Below are 20,248 nucleotides of genomic sequence, written 5' to 3' on the forward strand. Positions count from 1 at the left end.
TGCTATTTCTCCTGGCCCAGCAAGAATGCTCCCCCAATTTATTTTCCTATTGTTCCCTCTAAACCAAACTGTCAGTTTTCTTCCTTCCTTTAAAATACACCTTCAGATGCAAATGCCTACATGGAAATGGTTAGTATTGCTAAGCTTACATAATCCATTATTCTTTTTTGAACACAAACACACACGTCTATATATCTAGTATGCATGAGTACATATAGTGATGATAAATGAAACTTTAAAATAATATAACAGATTTTTAACAAACCTACTCTGGTTTTTACTTCCAAACATTCACTATTCCCTTTAAATAGTACTCTTACTACAGATTCACTTCAGTGATGTCATTGTTCATCAAAACTTTTTGAACATCATTTTCAAGGCAGACTGAAAGCCCATCACTAGATATAATCTCCATGAAAGCAGGAATACACCCAATTTGCTTACCAGGCCTAGGATAGTGTCTGGCATATACTGAGTGGGTGTTCAATGCATGTTTGTGGTATGAAAAAAAAATTATTGTAGCAAAATGTTTTCACTTGAAGGTATATTGATTTTTTCAAAAACACCCCAAAGTCATTCAGAGCTCAGTCTAGTGAAGAAAATGTGTCATAAAGCTGGGAAAAATCATTTTGGGTTCTTTAAAAAAAGGAGTACTATAAAGCAATAAATCAGATTTCCTTGTACAAATCTAAAAAATTGCTCAAGTTGAGCTACTTTAGAAGCGATTTAGCAACTCATTTCCTAAATTTACAGTTTAGTATGCCAAGCTTCCACCAGTTTCAGAATATTTGCACCCCTGTTCCCTCTGCCTGGAACACCCCAGATACACACAGGCTGCTCCTTGACTTCATTCAGGTCCCTGTTTAGGTACCCACCTCCTCCAGAAAGCCTTCCCTCGCTACCTAACTTAAAACAAAGCCATCCCTGTCCCTCTCTGTCCCCTGACCCTGCTTGCTTTTTCCTTTGGGACTTATCACTATCTGACATAATGTTTTATATCTATTTTGTTTTGTGTGTCTAATATTGGTTTCTGTCACTAGAATATCTGCACCGTGATGAAGGGATTTTGTTTTATTCACTGCTATAGCTCCAAATTACTGCAAGATATCTAAATTTCAAATAAATAATTCAATAGATACATGTTTATAATGAAAGGGAAAAGAAGACAGAAAAGAAATGGAAGAAGGAAGACCAAGAAAGGTAACAGAGGCAGCAAAACGGGTGAAGAAACTCTGGATGAGTCGTCATTGGTTACTCTGTTAATCTTTTTTAGTACAGGGTTGAATTTAAGGCTTCCGTGAGAAAAATACAGAATGGGTCTCTGTCTCTTTTGGAGACTTATTTCAAAAGAATGGGCACCCTAATGAGAGAAGCCCCACCTCCTTTGGAAGCATCGGGTGGTATTTACTACTATAATTACAATGGCCACCTCTTTTACTGTCTTGCTATCTCCCCAGGCCATACAAGTACAAACTGAGTGAATTTTTGAGAACTCTTGACCGAGTCAGAGAAGTATTTTAATGATTTTTAGCAGGATTCATTTGTGTTGATATGACTACTATTAGCATTTTTAAATTTCCACCCTTAACTGACATTTGGAATATCTCCTCTTATCAAATACCCACAGCTCTTTCAGCTATTGCGCCATAGAGTTACATGATAAAGCCAGGAGAAAGGCCTCTGAAAATGCTTCTAACTATATGTCACACCTACTATTTGCCTCATGGCACAAAGTTTAGTTCCTTTCAAGGGACAGCAGATATGTCACATTTCATTAATGCTTTCGCCTCCTCAAACTGTTCATTCCTTATACATAACTTACCAACAGGGTCTGTGCTGGAGAAGTTAGATCAAAATGACATTCCTTTATGTTTCAGCAAATTTAGTAGGAAAGATAATTGTATTTTCTTGCTGTTTTCTATTATAACATTATAAATAAATCCCTTTTTTAAAAAATTCAGCGGTCCAGGTTTAAAGTTTCAGGCAAAGGAAAGGATTGTATAATACAAGGTATTATCCTAGAAGAGTTTGAGAGCAGTATCAGAATTTTGAGGCACATTTTTAAAAAATGTCAGTTTCTTGATTTGTGGAATCAAACAGTACAAATGCACACATACCTAGACCCCTGGTCTCACAAAAGTTTCCTTCATATTCCAGTTATAATCAAAATCTTAAAACTGAATCATGATGCCAAATAGGGTAGTCACTAGTTTAATACCTTAGAAGTTCAAAAATATTTCATTTCAACCACAGACAACTGCATGCAAAAAATAGTCAGAAAATTTTCTACCGAATATTATTCTTCATCTTTACATTCTCTACAGTATGATGTCTAGTACAGTAATTGTAGTATTCATATAGCATTAATACTCAGTACTAAAACCTAATGTTTTGTATTTTTTAGTTGTTCTTAAATGATACCTATTGCAGTTTAGGGCAATGTTCATTATACGCACTTTTATGATGGAGCCTTGCAACTTTAAGAAGCTCACAACTCCTCCCCGAGGCAGCGGTCCCCGGTGTGTGGGCAGAAGCACGTGCTGCGGGTGAGTGGCCCGCACCGGGTAACGCCTGAGGACGCGTCGCGGAGCAGGAGGTTCGCTGTCTGGTCCGATGCGCTGCTTCCCTGTCTTTACGCAGCGACTGGTCATCCATCAGCAATGTTATGACTTGCTTTGACTTTTGCCGCATCTGATAACCTGAAAAATACATTGAATTTGCTTATGAAAGAAAATATTTATTAAGGCTACAATCAATTGTTATGCTAAAGAAAATTAGGAAAAAAATGAAAACGTAAGCGAACTGACAAAAGCTGTAGCAAATGTGGGGGAAGCCTGAGTTTCACTGTAATTGCCAGTATTCTCCTTTTCTTACACTTTAAGAAGTAAAAAATTCTATCATACATAGCATTACATTTTCCACTTTAAATATGCTATTGGGCTTTCCTTCTAAAAGCAATACATACTTTGCAATAAATCAAATATAGGCATACAAAGAGGAGGAATGAATTAGTCCTGGATGTAATGACCTAGACGTATGACAATGACACACGGCTAAAGATTTAAAGGAAAATGTACACTATGATTCAAATCTGTAAAGCAGAGGGGAAAATAAACCATTACATATGACAGAGGAGAGAGACATACAGAGAAGGATAGATGGGTGGATGGCTGGATGACGGATGGGCAAGTAGGCAGCCAGCTATGTACCCACAATGCTGTTCATGTCCGCTACCTGAGAGGGGCACAATTGGGGTAGGACAAGAGAAGGGATAGTAGTTGGATTTTCTTTGACACAGCACAACTTGAGGTCACTAGTAGAGTGCCACAGCCCAGTCTTAAGACCAAGATTCTAACAATGATGCTGTCTTTCACCATCTGTGCAACTCCAAGCTGAATTAGGTGGTGTGTCTGGACCCGAGTTTCCTATCTGAAAACCACCATAAGCACATCTATTCAGTTTAATTCACAGATAAAAAAGTAGAGTCATTCAAATATGTGGTATTATTATTACTCTCAACCCTCTCCCATGAGATATGATGAAGGAAACCACTTAAACCTCCACATCTTGGGACCAAATCATATTAACATTTCATGTCTTCCCAAGCCTTCTTCCAGATGTAAACTGGAAAGTCCCTAAAAATTCAGTACTATGTCTATTTTGGGTTTCAAGTGTGACAAATTAAAGTGCTAATGTTTCCAAATGTAATTTTCCAGTAGTGGGAGTAATGAGAAATGGGTCAAATTCAGGGTATATTTTAGATGACAGAGGCCAACATTATCTAACTTCCAGTCATTTCATTAAGGATTGACATGGACAGTGTCTGAAACCTTTGCTCAAGTTGCCATCTTTTTCAAGGTTGTTTTGTCTAATCTCACTTCTTTATCATTTCTCTCTTCCAAACTTTTTATAACTGCTCCAAACTGTATCATTACAGATTTCTTATGATCAGCTTGCAGTGCAAAACAAAAAAGTCCAGTGTTTTGGGTTACCACGCAGTGTCACATGATAGAAGCCTACTGGTGGTCACATCAGCCTTTTGGAACAACAAGCTAGACACAAGCTTCCCCTGGATAACTGACATAGCTTGGTTTGGGAGAGAGGGAAGGGTGATTTGTCTCCCAATTCTTAACTTCGTCGACTGGTGTCTTTCCAGTGGCCCCCTCACCCTCTTTACTCCAGCCACGGTGGCCACCTTATTCTGCAATCACACCAAGCTCTTATCTCCTTAGAGCCATGTGCTGGCTGGTGCTTCTGCCAGGGACTCTTCACATGCCTAGATTCCTGATTCCTTCAGGTCTCTATGCAAATGTCACCTCCTCAGAGAAGCCTTCCTTCTGTCCACCTTCTCTAAAATAGCCTCACCTCATCCCTGTCTGTTCCCTTACCCTGCTTTATTTTTCACCTCAGTATGTATGACTGCCTAATACTGGATTATACATTTGTTTGTTTTCTTGTTTACTGTTGGTTTCCTCACCTAGAATACAAGCTCCATGAGGACAGAGAATCTCATTCACCTGGTACCTTCAGTGTCTGGGAGAATGACTGGCACATAAGAGATGCTCAATAAATACTAACTGAGTGAATGAACAGATGATAAAGAAGTAACTTTCCAAAAAGTCTCAATTTTCTCCTTGACCTAGGGCAAATGGAACTAGATGAGGAAGGATATTGAGTGCCAATTTATGGCTCAGCTGCCTTAGAAAGCTTCTTGGCCTGAAATAATTTCTTACAACACCGCTAATAAGAAAAAGTTAGAACTAGGAATTATGGGACAGATGTGGAATATTCTATTTGGAGTCTGCATGGATTGGTGGGATTTGAGGGCAGCTGCAATAGTTCAAAGGACAAGCAGGTACATGAAGCACAAAGCCAGCTGCAATGATGGATTTCTCCCGGAAACACCAGGACTCCTCCCCGAGGTAGCAATCTGCAGCACCAGGAAGGTCAGGCCACAGCACTTTGTAGAAAATAGGAAAGAAATCCAGAGAGGAATAAAGAAGGAAGAGTAGGAAGGCAAGCTGGAAATCTCCCACACACACCAAGGAAGCAATTACAGCAAATACAACTAACCCTGAAAACAACCTGAAGTCACCAGACCACCTATACCTGGTGAAGAGAGGACCAAACAGAGAGGGGTAAAGTGGCAGAGCGACAATGGAGCAGAACCCAAGTCGTTCCCCCATCCCAGCCCACAGGTGGGAGGAAGAGGAATGGAACAGGGAGGAGACAGGTATTCAGGAACTCTGCACACCTGGCCCTGGAGATCTGCTCTGGACTCACAGGTCCATATGGCGTTGGGTTCTGGTCATTGGCAGGGCTGGACACCAGGGACAGTTGGAACACTCTGGGAGCCTGAGACTCCCAGCTGCTTATGGAGTACAGGCACGCTCCACCATCCTGCTGAAACCCAACACAGAGGTGGCAGTTTGAAAGATTTACCAGCAGTGGGAGGGGTGCCAGGCAGGTGAGGTTTGGATGGAGATCTCTGCAGGAGAAAGGGCAGGTGGGCAATACCTCCCCAGCCCTTTCTTGGCCCAACAGGTCAGGCATTCTCAGGAGCCCCAGACACTCCATCCCCCTCACTGACTGCTCAGCCCTGAGGCGCTTCCCTGTGCACCGCTGGTGTGACAGCCCACGTGGCCCTGCAGCATCAGACTGTGCTGCCTGGCAGGCAGAGGGAATTTCTTCCAGCTTTCTCAGCCCTGTCTTGGCCCAATTGGGGAGGTGCCTGCAGGAGCCAGCTCCCAGCATGCCTTCTCCCTCACAGGGAGGTGGTCAAACCTGGTGCCATTCATCCCACTGCCACCATGAGACTGCCCCAGAGCCGCATGACCGCCTGCCCATCTGTTAACCTAGCAGCTTTGCCATTGCTGCAGGGAAGGCAGAGGGTGGCCCTGCCCACAGCAATCCCAGCAGAAACCACTGCTCTGATCACAAAGGGCCAGCTGAGGCAAACTTCCAGCCTCAGTGGACTGAGATAGACCACTGCCAGCAGACAGACAGAAAGGCAGTCCCCCCATTGCCCACCCACAGCAACTGGGACTCCACAGCAAAGGAGAACCAGGCACTGGAGAGGAAATAGTCTTGAGCTTCTGGGCACCACAGGACGCCTTCTTCATAAAGTCATTACTCTCTAGACCAGGAAGCATAGCAAATCCATCTGATACAAAGGAAGAAACAAAGAAACCCGACAAAATGAAGAGGCAGAGGAATATGTTCCAGACAAAACTATAGGACAAGACACCAGAAAGAGGTCTAAATGAAATGCAGTTCACCAACCTTCTTGATAATTTCAAAGTTACAGTCATAAATATGCTCACTGATCTGCAGAAAAGTACAGAAGATCTCAGGGAGGACTTCAAAAAAGAGAGAGAACAGCTGAAAAAGAACTACTCAGAGCTAAAGAGAACAGTGACTGAAATGAAAAATACAATGGAGGGAATGAATAACATATTGTTGCAAGTAAAGGAAACAATCAATGAGATGGATATTAAAGAACAGGAACAAAACGAAGCAGAGGAACAGAGAGAAAAAAGAACCTCTAGGAATTGAAAGAATGTTAACAGAGCTGTGTGACTACTCCAAACAAAACAATACTCACATGAAAGAGGGGCACCAGAAGGAGAAGAGAGAGACAAAGGGCTAGAAGATTTCTTTGAGGCAATAATTGCTGAAAACTTCCCCAATCTGGGGAAAGCAATAGACACTCAGGGCATGGAAGCACAGAAAGCCCCTAACAAAAAGAACCCCAGCAAGACAACGCCAAGACATACAATAATTAAAATGGCAAAGATTAAGGATAAGGAGAGGGTACTGAAAGCAGCCAAAGAGAGAAAAAAAAAATTACTTATAAGGGAAACCCCATCAGGCTATCAGCAGACTTCTTAGCAGAAACTTTATAGGCCAGAGGGAGTGGCATGAATATTTAATGTATTGGAACAGAAGGGCCTTCAACCAAGAATCCTCTAACCAGCAAGATTAGCATTCAAATCTGAAGGAGAGATTAACCATTTCACAGATAAACAAAGGCTGAAGGAATTTATAACCACTAAACTAGCATTAAAGGTATGTTAAAGGAACCTCAGTAAATAAAAATGTCCTTAAGCCTAAATACTTTCCACTAGTGAAAATAAACCCACAGTAAAGGGAGTAGATCAATTACTTACTCAGTAAGTATGAAATTAAAACAAAAATAGTAAAACCAACTATACACAAAATTTTTTGTGTGTATACACACACACAAAAAAGGGATACACAAAAAAATGTAGACTATGACACTGGATACATAAAGTGTGGAGGAGAAAGAAGAATAAAGTAGTACTTTTAGACTGTGTTTGAAATACAGTGATCGACAAATTAATATAGACTGTTATGTAGTTAGGAAGCTATCCTTGAACCTATGGTAACCACAAATCTAAAGCCTATGATAGATACACAAAAAAATTTTAAAAAAAGAAATCCAATCACAACACTAAAGAAAATCATCAAATAAGAGAAGAGTATAAGAGAGGAAGAAAGGAACAGAGAAGAGCTATAAAAATAACCAGAAAATAATAAAATGGCAATAAGTACATACCTATCAATCAAATTTACCTTAAATGTAAATGGACTGAGTCTACCAATCAAAAGACAGAGTGGCAGAATGGATAAATAAACAAGACCATCTATCTATAAGCTGCCTACGAGAGACTCATTTCAGACCCAAAGACATAAGCAGACTAAAAGTGGAGGGATGGAAAAAGACATTACATGCAAATAATAGGGAGAAAAAAGCAGGAGTAGCAGTACCTTTATCAGAGGAAATAGACTTCAAAACAAAGAAAGTAAGAAGAGGCAAAGAAGGACATGACATAACAAAAAAGGGGTCAGTCCAACAAGAGGATATAACCATTATAAATATCTATGCACCCAACATAGGAGAACCTAAATATGTAAAAAAAATACTAACAGAGTTAAAGGGGGAAATAGACTGCAACTCATTCATTTTAGGAGACTTTAATATACCACTCACATCAATAGACATATCAACTAGAAAATAAATATGGAAACAGAGACACTGAACAACACATTAAATCAAATGGCCTTAATAGATATTTACAGAATATTCTACCCAAAAGCAGCTAGATACACATTTTTCTCAAGTGTACATGGAATGTTCTCCAGAAGAGATCACATAAAATTAAACTATGCCCTCAATAAATTAAAAAAGATTGAAAATGTATCAAGCAGCTTCTCAGACAACAATGGTATGAAACTGGAAATAAATTACACAAAGAACACAAAAAAGGCTACACATATACGGAGGCTAAACATGTTTCTAAATAATCACTGGATCAATGAACAAATTAAAACAGAAACCAAGCAATACATGAAGAGAGAATGTGTTTCAACTCACAGTAATAAAAGTTTTAACTACAACTTTTAACCGTAACAGAATGGGCTTACCATGACCCAAGGCCTATAATATATATTTGTTCAAGGAAATTCATTTGTTCATCAAGACTATAAAAATGTTTGTTGCAAGAAATCACATTTACTCATGTGAGCTATAAATGAACTCAGCAGCCTTGTATGAATTAACCCATCTCTCTGTAAATGAACAAAATCCACTACCATCTATCAGTTGGGTTCGGTGGTTAGAGAATTTTGAGTACTGCTGTCTGACGGCTGTAGAAAAGAAATTGAATCTCATATACTTCAAAACTAGATTCTTTTTCCCACAGTCCTCAGCCACTATATCACATTACTCAGGAGCTGCCGCCTACCACCCCCCATTCAGTCCCTTCTGTAAAAGAATACCCCCAAATTTTAGTTATTCAGTGTTCAGAGCCTTAGCATGGCTAACCCACATCTAAACTAAATTTTTATTTTTTAAATATTTTTCTTCTCTTGTACTTATTCTTCCCAGATATCTTGGCTTATTTGATTCTTCGGTTGTGTTAAAATGTCCAATCATTCCTTTCTTTCCTACTTACCCAGGCTCCCTCCCTCTCAAAACCCTTTCATGGCCCAAATACCTGGTGTTTTCTCCCCTTCTGAGAACCTGAAATCAAAAACAACCTCTCTCTCAAAAAACTGATTTTAGCAATTTATAAACTACGGTAAATATAAATAAATGTCTTACACCTTCCAGAGAACTTGCCTTTTACATTTTAATTTGTATCTCTTAACTATGGCTTAAAAGGCTTAGTTCTTACTCCAAGACATTCAAACTTTGGTGAGCAAATAGGTAGGTGATCCGTAAGGGGTCATCCTCCAGTTTTGCGGGACACACAGAGAGGCAGCCTTTACAAAATTAGCCATAGATATATATGTGAGGTACCTAATTTTCTAAATTGGATGACTGATAATGATAGCAGAAAATAAAATGGCAGTAATGTCACCAATGCCTGGTTCTTCCAGTAAGATAGCTTAACATAACTTTTTAACACTGAAAATTTGTCTTTTTAAAATGCACCTTTTAAAAGAAATATCTCCTTAATTTAAATATGTGTATATGTATATACAAAATGGCCCATTTGAGTGAAATCAACTGCAATTTCAAGAACTTAATTGAGAATAAAATAATTTAAATATGTGTGTATATACAAAATGGCCCATTTAAGTGAAATTAACTGCAATTTCAAGACTTAATTGAGAATCAAATAGTACATAAACCTACAATGCATATGTTTCTGAGAATCTGAATTGGTTTTATAAAGAAAATACCACAATTTGTGTAAATAAATAATTTGATGGTATGAAACATTCAATTGGTATTTTTCAGACAATTTTAATTAAGTTCCTTCTAGTAGTGCAATAAAACTTTGTTAGGATATTTTTAAGAGCTTAATTAGGAGAGGCTGTGTAGTATAATAAAAAATAGAACTAAATAACAGGAGGATAGATGAGTTTTAATCATGTTTAGCCATTAATTAGCTGTGCAACGTTACTTAAAGAACTTAATCTGAGTGTTCACCCCTCATCTCTGTAAGAGAGATAATACATATCTTCATTCCTCAGAAGATGTTGTAAGGATCAAGTGAGATACATGGAAATGCTCTATTATTAAAATCCAGTAATGCTCAAACAACTAGATACCATATAGAAAAGAATGAACTTTACCTCATTATATACACAAAACCTAATTCCAGGTCAATCATAGGCCTAGCTAAAACTATAAAATGTCTAAAGAAAATAGAAGAATTCCTTCATGGTCTTGCAGTCATCAAGTTTCTTAGACAAGGCACAAAAGAAATTAACCATAAAAACAGAAAACAAAATGGACTTCATCAAAAGATAACATTAAGAAAGTGAAAAGATAAGCAGAAACTTGGAGAAAATATTTGTAATACATATATCTAACTAAGGACTCATATTCAGGATCTATGAAGAACTACAAATTAAATTTAAAATGAGGAAAAACAAAATTTTAATTACAATTTGGGCAGAAACTTCAATAGTTAAAAGTCCCTATGGCCAAAAAATGCAGAAAAAGGCATTCAACAACTGTATAGGGAAATGCACAAATCAAGAAAACACTACACATCCAATCAGAATGGCTAACTTAAAAATAACAAGTACTGACAAGGATGTGGAACAACAGACTCAAATACTGACTGCAGGAGTATGAATGGTAAAAATTACTTTAGAAAACTTCAGTTAAATATATACCTGTCCTATAATCCAGAAGTTCCACCCCTAAGTATATGCCCAGGAGAACTTAATACACATGGCCTCAAAAGGACTTAGACAAAAAAGTTCATAACAGCTTTATTCATAATAGCTAAGAACTATACACAGCCCAAATATCCATCAACAGAAGATGGGTTGGCAAACTGCGGTCTGTTCAATGTAATGGAATATGTATGACTCAGCAATAAATAGCAATGACACCACTGATACATGTAACAACGTGAATGAGTCTCAAAACATTATGTTGAGAGAAAGGAGCCAGAAACAAAGAATACATACAATATGCTTCCATTTACATGAATTTCAAGAACAAATGCAACTAATGTATATGGTAAAAGAAATCAAAATAGTAGCTGCCTCTAGAGAGGAGGGAGGATTGACCAGAAAGGAGGTGAAAGAACTTTCTAGGATGATGGAAATGTTCTTAATCTTGATATGGGTGATGGTCACATTTACCAATATGCACCAAACTGTATACTTAAGATCTATGCATTATATATATATATAAATTATATCATAACAAAGCACTGTCAACACTAAAAATCTACTTTAAAAAATAATTTATAGTAAAGAAATGGAAATAATTATCAAAGGAGTCAACTATAACATTTATATTTTTTATACTCCTAAAAGAAAGTTAATTGGTATAAATTTGCTAAAAGTGTAAAAATATAAAGGTATTAATTATGCATTCATCAAATGTCTTTTGGGTGATTCTATTCCCAGGCAATGTACTAAGTGCAAGGGACACTGTTCTTGCTCTTTAAAAATTCACAATTTTGCAAGGGACACAGACATGTATATAAATGTGCTCTGACAGAGAGAATGGTACATTCTTCCTGAGAATGTCAAGAAGATTTAGAACTATCAGTTGGAGACCCTGAATCATCTGCAGGAACATGGCACCCTTTCTGATGAGTTTGAACCTTACCTGTAATGGGCCCAAACTGAAAAGAAACTGGCCCAGCCATCCCAACTCTTATCTAGCTATTTGCCTAAGGCCATCATATTAGTTAGACTTGAGTAAGGATTTTTTTTAGCCATGAGAGCAACAAGTAAAAAGTATAAGGTATACAATTGTCGTACTATCTTTGTTCTAAATAACTCTGAAACAGATTCAAAAAAGGATAAACTTCTCATTTCCTATCCCTGATTGGTGAACAGAGGAGCTCAGTTCTCAAGCCCCTATCTGCTCCATCCTGCTATCTGTAAGTAGTTAAATGCTTGGTCAAACCTGGACACATGACACATGTCAACAGGATGGAGGAGAGGCATGAACAACAGCATGATCAGGATGGGGAAAGCATCAGTCATTCATCATTCCATCATTCAACAACATATTGTAGATGTTAAGGATTGTAAAAGTTAAGAACATGGATTCTGGAGCCAAATGCCTGGATTGTAATCTGGGCTCTGCCACTAACTACTTGTGTGAACTGATTCCTCAACCTCTTTGTACCTTAGTTTCTTCGTTGGAAAAATGGGGCTGATCCCACAACCTATCTCAAAGGTAATTGTGAAGACTAAATGAGTTAATACATGCAAAGTGTTCAGCATTTAATGTGTTTGCTAATATAGGGGGTCCAAAGAGTTGTACAGAACAGTTATTTTTAAACAGTATGTCAGCTAAATTTTCAAATGATGTTTTTCTATAGATTCTAGACACTGTTAAAAGTGAAGTACCTCTAAATTTAAAGAAAGTGTCTAATTGTTAACCTAAAAAAAACTTCACAATAAACACAATCCTGTGTCCCAAAAGTCTGGAAATACAGGGAAAATAATACATTTATTATGAATTAGTAAATAATAATAGTAAGTAATAAATAAATGTATTGAAGTTTATTAACAATTAGACTCATTGTTTTAAATTTACTACACCCCAAAGGCTGTCATGAAAAACACACTGAGGTCGAAGAAAAGTGTATTAAAAAATTATTTGAAAATGTTAACATACTATTTGAAAATAAGTTTCTTCTGTGTTTCCCCATTTTTTTCTGACTTGTTTTCTCAACTTTTTCCCCCTATAGTATTGGTATTATTAATTACTGAGCAGGTACTCTGTGATAGGCACTATTGTAATGATAGAGACAGAATACGGACAAAATGGACAGAAAGTGTCCCTGCCCTCATAAAACTTTTGTTCTAACTGAAAGAGATAGACAAAACAAATAATAAAATATAGGCTATGTCAGATAAGAAAGGCTGTGAAGAAAATAAAACAGAGAAGGTGGCTAGGGCACAGCAGTGCAAACAGTGCAGCGGGCGGCTTTTCTGTAACTACGGTACATCTAAAAGGCCTCATTAGGAAGGCTTTCCGGGCAGGGATCTGAAGGAGGTGAGAAAGCAGGTATCTGGGGACAAGCACACCAGGCAAAAGGAATGGCAAGTGTTAAGACCGATCAAGAAAGCAAAAATACACATTTTTTAGAAAAAGAATATCTTCTACATTTACCCTTTTTCTTTGTCTCTTCCTGATAACCTTTATCTAGGCAGGATCCGGCTAGAGATCACTCGGACCACTACAGCTCCTCTGTCGTGAACTTCTCAGTACAGACCTGCTCTCTGCTTGCTTGCTTCTCTGATTCAACAGAATCGTTCTTATCAAGTCGTTTTTCAATGATCACATTTCTTTCCTCAAGTCTCTTGCTTTATGACTTCCATTTAATGAAAATTTACTCACTGTCTAGTATATGCCAAGGCCTCATGATAAAAAGTTGGTTAACAAATGGTATAAACTCTCAGAATCTAGTTAAGGAGATATGTATATATATAATAGATAAAATACACTGTAAAAAATGCAACACTGATATTATAAGTAAAGTGTTGCAGCAATTAATTCTGCCCAGTGAGGAAAAGAAGAGAGAGGGGGTGCAGAGGAAAAGTCCTCGGCACTAGGATTTGAAAATAGCAAGGAATGAATATTACAGGGAAGAAGAAACATCCTAAGTACAAGCACAGAGCTATGTAAGCAAACAATATATTAGGAATGCATGGTGATGCAACGTGCTAGATTGAAAACTAAGAAAATAAGAGTGAAAAGGTAGGTCAGTAACATGCTCAGGGCCTGACTATATCCTGAGACCCAGTGGTTTCCAAGCTATTTTGACTGCACACCCCATCGGTAACAAATTTTTGTGCTTGCATCCACCCCCAATACATATACATTTATTAATGTATAAATTAAATTATTATGCTAATATGTTACATTCATTAGGGAATAAGTGCAAAAAGAGAAATGTATAAATGATGAAGATGAAATAAATATTTTCCCCCAGTGGAATCAATTTTCATTAATTAGTATTTATTAAATAAATTACTATTGTGTGCCAATGCTATCAATCAGGAACTAATATAATATACCTTCCATAATAAATAAATTAATATACTATGCTTTTGTTGACAATTCAGTTCTAACTTGCATTTTTCTTGCTTTCTTGGTGCTAACAAAGGCACCAAGAGTATTTACAAAGTCCAACTTAGTATACTTCTATTTACTTATTTGATTCTAATCTCAACTGTTAGGAAATCTGAAAGACCTTTATGATAGTGGTTTTAAACATGTCCATCTACACCATGCCATTTTCATATAAAAGGTATAAATGAATAAGTTTGTCTGCTTATAACTGTGTGCCTATCTATTTTCTCTCTCAAAATATCTCATAAACACTTAAACCAGGGGCTGATCCTCTTTTCCCACTTAAAAAAAATTACCATAGTGCTTAATACAGTGATAAAATAGCTGCTCTGTAAGGTACAAGTATGATTATATTCCATTCACTATTATCCAAAAAAATATGTCTTTTTTAACCTCTCAGGAATGAAAACCTTTAATTAGTATTTTAATTTTTGATAATAAATTTAATCCACACAGAAGTTGATACCTTTACAATTTCTGGATTAAGAAGCACAGCATTATCAAAACCCAAGAATATTTTCTTCAATTTCAACCTTAAGTTTCAAACCTGACCTAAGATAAACACTTAAAAAGTAGAGAGGATAGCCATCATGACAAAGTGAGATTTATGCTAGGAATGCAAGGTTGGTTCACATATGGAAATTTATCAACGTAATACACCATATCTGTAGAATAAAGGGGGAGAAAACACATAATTACCTCAATAGATGTAAAAGAAAAATTAACAAAAAATCGACACCTTTTCCTGATACACTCAATAAACTAGGAATAGACTTTGTCAACCTGATAAACAGCATCTATGAAAAATCCACACCTAACATCATACTTGATGGTAACAGACTGAAAGCTTTCCTTTTAAGATCAGGAACAGACAAGAATATCTGCTCTCCCCACTTCTATTCAACATTATACAGGAAGTTTTAGCCAGAGCAATTAAGCAAGAAGAAGAAACGAGGTCTCCAGATTAGAAAGGACTAAGTAAACTACCCCTATTTGCAGATGATATGATCTTGCATGCAGGAAATCCTAAGGAATCTACCAAAAAAAGGGGGAGGGAACTATTACAGCTAATGAACATGTTTAGCAAAGTAGCAAGATACAGTATCAGTATACAAAAATCAGCTGATCAGTTGTATTTGTATACCATAGCAATGAACAATCTGAAAATGAAATTAAGAAAACAATTCCACTTGTAATAGCATCAAAGAGAATAAAATACTTAAGAATAAATTTAACAAAAGTGAAAGACTTGTACACTGAAAACTACAAAACATTTATGAAAGAAATGAAAGATCTACACAAAAGGAAAGTCATTCTGTGTTCATGGATTGGAGAAATTGATACTGTCAAAATGGCAATATTCTCAAAATTGATCTACAGATTCAATGCAATCTCAATCAAAATTCTAGCTGCCTTTTCGGCAGAAATTGACAAACTGATCCTAAACTTGCTATAGAAATGTAAGGGACCTAGAATAGCCAAAACAATATTGAAAAAAGAACAAAGGACTTTATCACACATCTTTATTTCAAAACTTACTACAAAGCTACAATAATCAAAATAACATGGCACTGATATAAGAATAGACATAGATCAATGGAACAGAACTGGAAGTACAAAAATAAACCCACAAATCTATGGTCAGTCAATTTTTATAAGGATGCCAATATAATTCAAGGGTAAAAGGATAGTAGATAACTAGATATCCACATGCAAAAGATTGAGGTTGGGCCTCTACCTCACACCATATACAAAAATGAACTCGATTTAGATCCAATATCTCAATATAAGAGTTAAAACTATAAAACTCTTGGAAGAAAACACAGGTATAAATCTTTGTGACCTTAGATTATGCAATGATTTCTTACATATGAACTTAAAGCACAAGCAACGAAAGGAAAAACAGATTAATTGGACTTCATCAAAATTTAATCAAGAAAGTAAAACGACAACCTATAGAATGGGAGAAGATATTTGCAAATCATGTGATAAAAGTCTTGTATCCAGAATATATAAAGAACTTTTAAAACTCAATGATACAAAAAAAATAACGCAGTTAAAAATGGACAAAGGATTTGAACAGACATTTCTCCAAAGAAGATATAAAAATGGCTAAAAAGGACATGAAAAAATGCTCAACATCATCAGTCCTCAGGGAAATGTAAATCAAAACCACAATGAGAAATAACTCCACATCCACTAGGATGAATATAATCAAAAGATGGACAATAACAAGTGTTGACAAGAATGTGGAGAAATAGGGCCCCTCTTACACCGCTAGTGGGAATGTAAAATGCTGCAGCTGCTAAGGAAAACAGGTTAGTGGTTCCTCAGAAAGCTGAACATGAATTGCCGTATGATCCAGCAGTTCCTCTCCCAAGTATACACCCAGAAGAGTTGAAAGCAGGGACTCAACTGATACTTGTATTCTAATATTCACTGTAGCATTATTCACAATAACTCAAAGGTGGAGACAACCCAAGAATCCATCAATAGATGAATGAATACACAAAGTATAGTACATACTTACAATGGAATATTATTCAGCTTTAAAAGGAATAAAGTACTGATACATCCTATAACATGGATGAACCTGGAGGTGTATGAAATAAGCCAGACAGAAAAGGGCAAATTCTATATGATTCCACTTATATGAGGTACCCAGAATAGGCACATTCATAGAGACAGAAAGTAGACGAGAGGTTTAGAAGAGAGTTATTGCTTAATGGTTACAGTGTTTCTCTTTGGGATGATGAAAAGTTTTGTAAATAGTGGTGATGGCTGTGCAACACTGTGAATGTAATTAATGTCATGGAAAGTGGTACATTTTATGTTACATATATATATATTATCACAACTTAAAAAATTAGTAATATATCCCAAACCACAGGATTACATCATTTAAGTGGGTGAATTGTGTGGTATGTGAATTATATCACAAAAAGCTGTTTTTAAAAAGGGAAGTGGGAAAAAATGAGCTCTCAGGCTATAAAAGTACATGGAGGAATCTCAAGTGCATATTGTTAAGTTAAAAAAAGCAGTCTGGAAAAAATCATACATACTGTATGATTCCAACTATATGACCTTCTAATAACATGACGTAAAGGCAAAACTAGAGAAACAATAAAAAGTTCAGCGGCTGCCAAGGGTTTGGGGCAGAAGGAGAAGGGTGAATAGGTGGAACACAGGGCATTTTCAAGGCAGTGAAACTCTTCTCTATGATACTGGAACGGTAGATACAGACATTTTCAAAACCCAGGACTGTGGAACACAGTGAGCGAACCCTAAGTAAACTCAGGACTTTAGTTAATAAGAACGCATCAAAGTTGGTACAATGTGCCGCACTAAGGCAAGATGGCAATAGGAGAAACCATGCGTGGGCGGGAAAGGGAATGCGGGAACTCTATTTTCTGCATAATTTTCCTGTAAACCCAAAACAGCTCTGAAAAACCTTTTTTTAAAAAAAAACGTATACTTAACACAGAGGACTGCACTGAATTTTATCTTCCTCTCATGATTCATAAGACCATTCACTTGAAACACAAATTATAATCTTATATTAGATGGGGAGGAAGTGCTAATTCTTTTACCACTGGAGGATAGATATCTGGTCCTACTGAATCATCTCAGCTCAGTATTCTATATACCCTTTCCCCAATTACCTCCTCCTCCACCCCCCCAAAATTATTTTATGATCTGACTTTTTATATTTCTATAACTACTTCCATCTAGTCTTTGAAGATTCCATAGTCTTTGGAAACACTTCCTTACATTTATAACTAAATTCCAGTCTAATTATAATTATGAATTACAGTGACATTATTATACCAAATTTCCATGCCTCCTGTTTTATTCACTTTGCTCATTTTCTATGAGGTATCACTTTATCAGGAACCTAAGTGCGTTAGTTTTATATGTCCTTTTGAAAAAAGAAATTGTTCTGTAAAGCACTCAAGAGTCAACAGAAAGGAGTAACTGGAAACGGTCCCAGAAGAGAGGCAGCTAATACATTTAAGAGCGACTTTTCCCCAGCTCCAGGTTTAAAGTGATCTAATCACTACTGGCACACTGTGTATAAACTTTCACTGTTACCTTGGTCTTTTCCAGCTTCATCTATGTGTTGAAAATCTTTCAGTGTTTGAAGATTACAGAACCCCTCTCTGCAATGCTGAATAACTTTCTTTGATCCATTCTTGAGTAGATAATCCATTCGCGTAAGAGATTTATACACATGGCGCCAGTTCTCAAGACACAAAGACCCAGTCTACACGCAATTACCCAACACAAGCCACTAGGGGTCGCAGTTGTCCCAGTAAAGAAAGGCCAGTAGCAAGTGAAAATTTTGGCCCTCCCAGCTGACAGCCAGTAGCACCTGTCAACATGAAAAGGCAAAAAAATATGATCCAGACAAGACTAACCCAGACAGCTTCGGCATCTGCTACATCTTCCCACATGGCGCCAGTTCTTCCCATGGTCATTGAGTCTCTGCCATAGTATACTCATAATCTCTGAGAGATACATCGTGTTGAAGGTCAGGTCACTGATATCTAACATCAGAGAACCAGAAGGGCCCCAAGGGTCATTAGAAGTTGCTTCCCTGACTTTTATTTCAGCATCTGAGTAATTTTTCACAAAGTTTTTCACTTGCCTCCTGAACGCCATAGGTAACACAAGTTTGGAGTGCAACAGGGATGAGAACAAAGGAATAGTTTATGTGACTGGTTTATAAAGCCCTTGAGAGGTAATCTGTCCCCAGTTCTGCTGCTTGCAGATACAAATGATTAATCTCCATCTGACAAGGCATCGATTTCCTGCAAAGGAAAGCACAAAAAAAACTATGTCAGTTAAATATTTAATGTCTATACAAGACTGAGTCAGTCTGAAAATCTAGGTTTAGTTTCTAAAGCAGCCCATCACTTACATCAGCCAGAATTGAGGGTACTATAAAAAAGTTCCTAGGATCAGTATGGGAAAATCTCTCATAAGGGACTGGCCTATATTATTTAAAGAAATATAGGTGGTCGTCTTCTAGCCCTAAAAGTTGCTGCTGAAAATATCATTCAACCTCTTTGACTAGAAAGAAAATTACAATAAAGAATTATTGGACGATGGACAAGTTAGTGTAAGATAATGGAACTTGCTCTGACATCTCATACTTAAGATTTGTTGTCGTGTATAAAAATATTATGTCCTGAAAGCAATTAAGATGGTGAAAATTGTCTTAGAATCACCAAGTGACACTACAGCTATATTCGTTTTAGAATTACAAGTCATCAGAATCAGATCAAATTGTTCTGCCTTTTTATTAATTTTGTTCATCTAAAAGGGGGTAAGGGGGTCATCAACCATTAAGACAAGCAGTTGCACCTCTGTGGACTCCTTATCTAATTCATGGTACGCTAAACCAATATTCTAATTCTGATAAGACGAGTAAACTTAAGCACAAGGTTAAATTACTTGGCTTTAGAAAAGGAAGCATAAATTTAGGACTAAACAATGTCAATAGGATGATTCATACCAGGTAACAATTTTCCTAAAACCTGGAGTGATCAGTATGTATCTGTTAGATTTTAAAACAAGTACACACAGAGAGGCCCATTTAGGCTGATACAAAACACATGAAAACCTAAAAGGGATCATGCAGCCCCCAAACTTTAAATGGTATTTGTGAATGATCAGGTCACAGTATATACGAAACCTTTCCCTTTCTTCTTTTTCATTACTTTGCATTATTAAGGTGGGTCACTTAGTCTGCAATTTCCCTGGTGACTCGCTGCTGACGGCCACCAGGAGAGTGCACTAAATTGATTTCAAGCCCTGACAAGCAGCCAGACCCAAGGAAGACTTGATGATGTATAATCAGACTTCACTAGAGAAACTGCACACGTACAAAAGGAAAATGCTAAAATCCTTAACAAATGTGCTTTTTTGTTTTTATTTTTAGTTTTGTTTCTCTTCCTTGACCTTCTCAACTCCTACCTCAGGCTTGATTAATTTCTATGTATTTAAAGAAGACATAAATTTTCAGAAGCATCCTAAATGAGGTATCACTTATTTTTTAAAAAATAAAAAAAGAGGATAATTAACTTTTTTTTGGTGAAAGTACAACACAACCACAAATAAGCAAGATAGAAAATGTATCACTTTAATTAAGAT

At 36.9% G+C, this 20,248-nt stretch overlaps 1 protein-coding gene across 1 annotated transcript in view; it reads right to left on the reverse strand.

The window, feature by feature from the left end:
* The window catches only part of LOC130681092 (ENTH domain-containing protein 1-like), a 97,116-nt gene extending 78,361 nt beyond the window's left edge, over positions 1-18,755 (reverse strand). The window contains 3 exon segments of the mRNA XM_057493271.1: positions 2,457-2,699; positions 18,185-18,335; positions 18,545-18,755. Coding sequence (XP_057349254.1) covers positions 2,457-2,699; positions 18,185-18,335; positions 18,545-18,754 — 604 coding nt within the window. The 5' untranslated portion in view covers position 18,755.
* Between the last annotated feature and the right edge of the window lie 1,493 nt (positions 18,756-20,248).

Source organism: Manis pentadactyla, chromosome 15, assembly GCF_030020395.1.
Source record: "Manis pentadactyla isolate mManPen7 chromosome 15, mManPen7.hap1, whole genome shotgun sequence".
Taxonomy (NCBI): Eukaryota; Metazoa; Chordata; class Mammalia; order Pholidota; family Manidae; genus Manis; species Manis pentadactyla.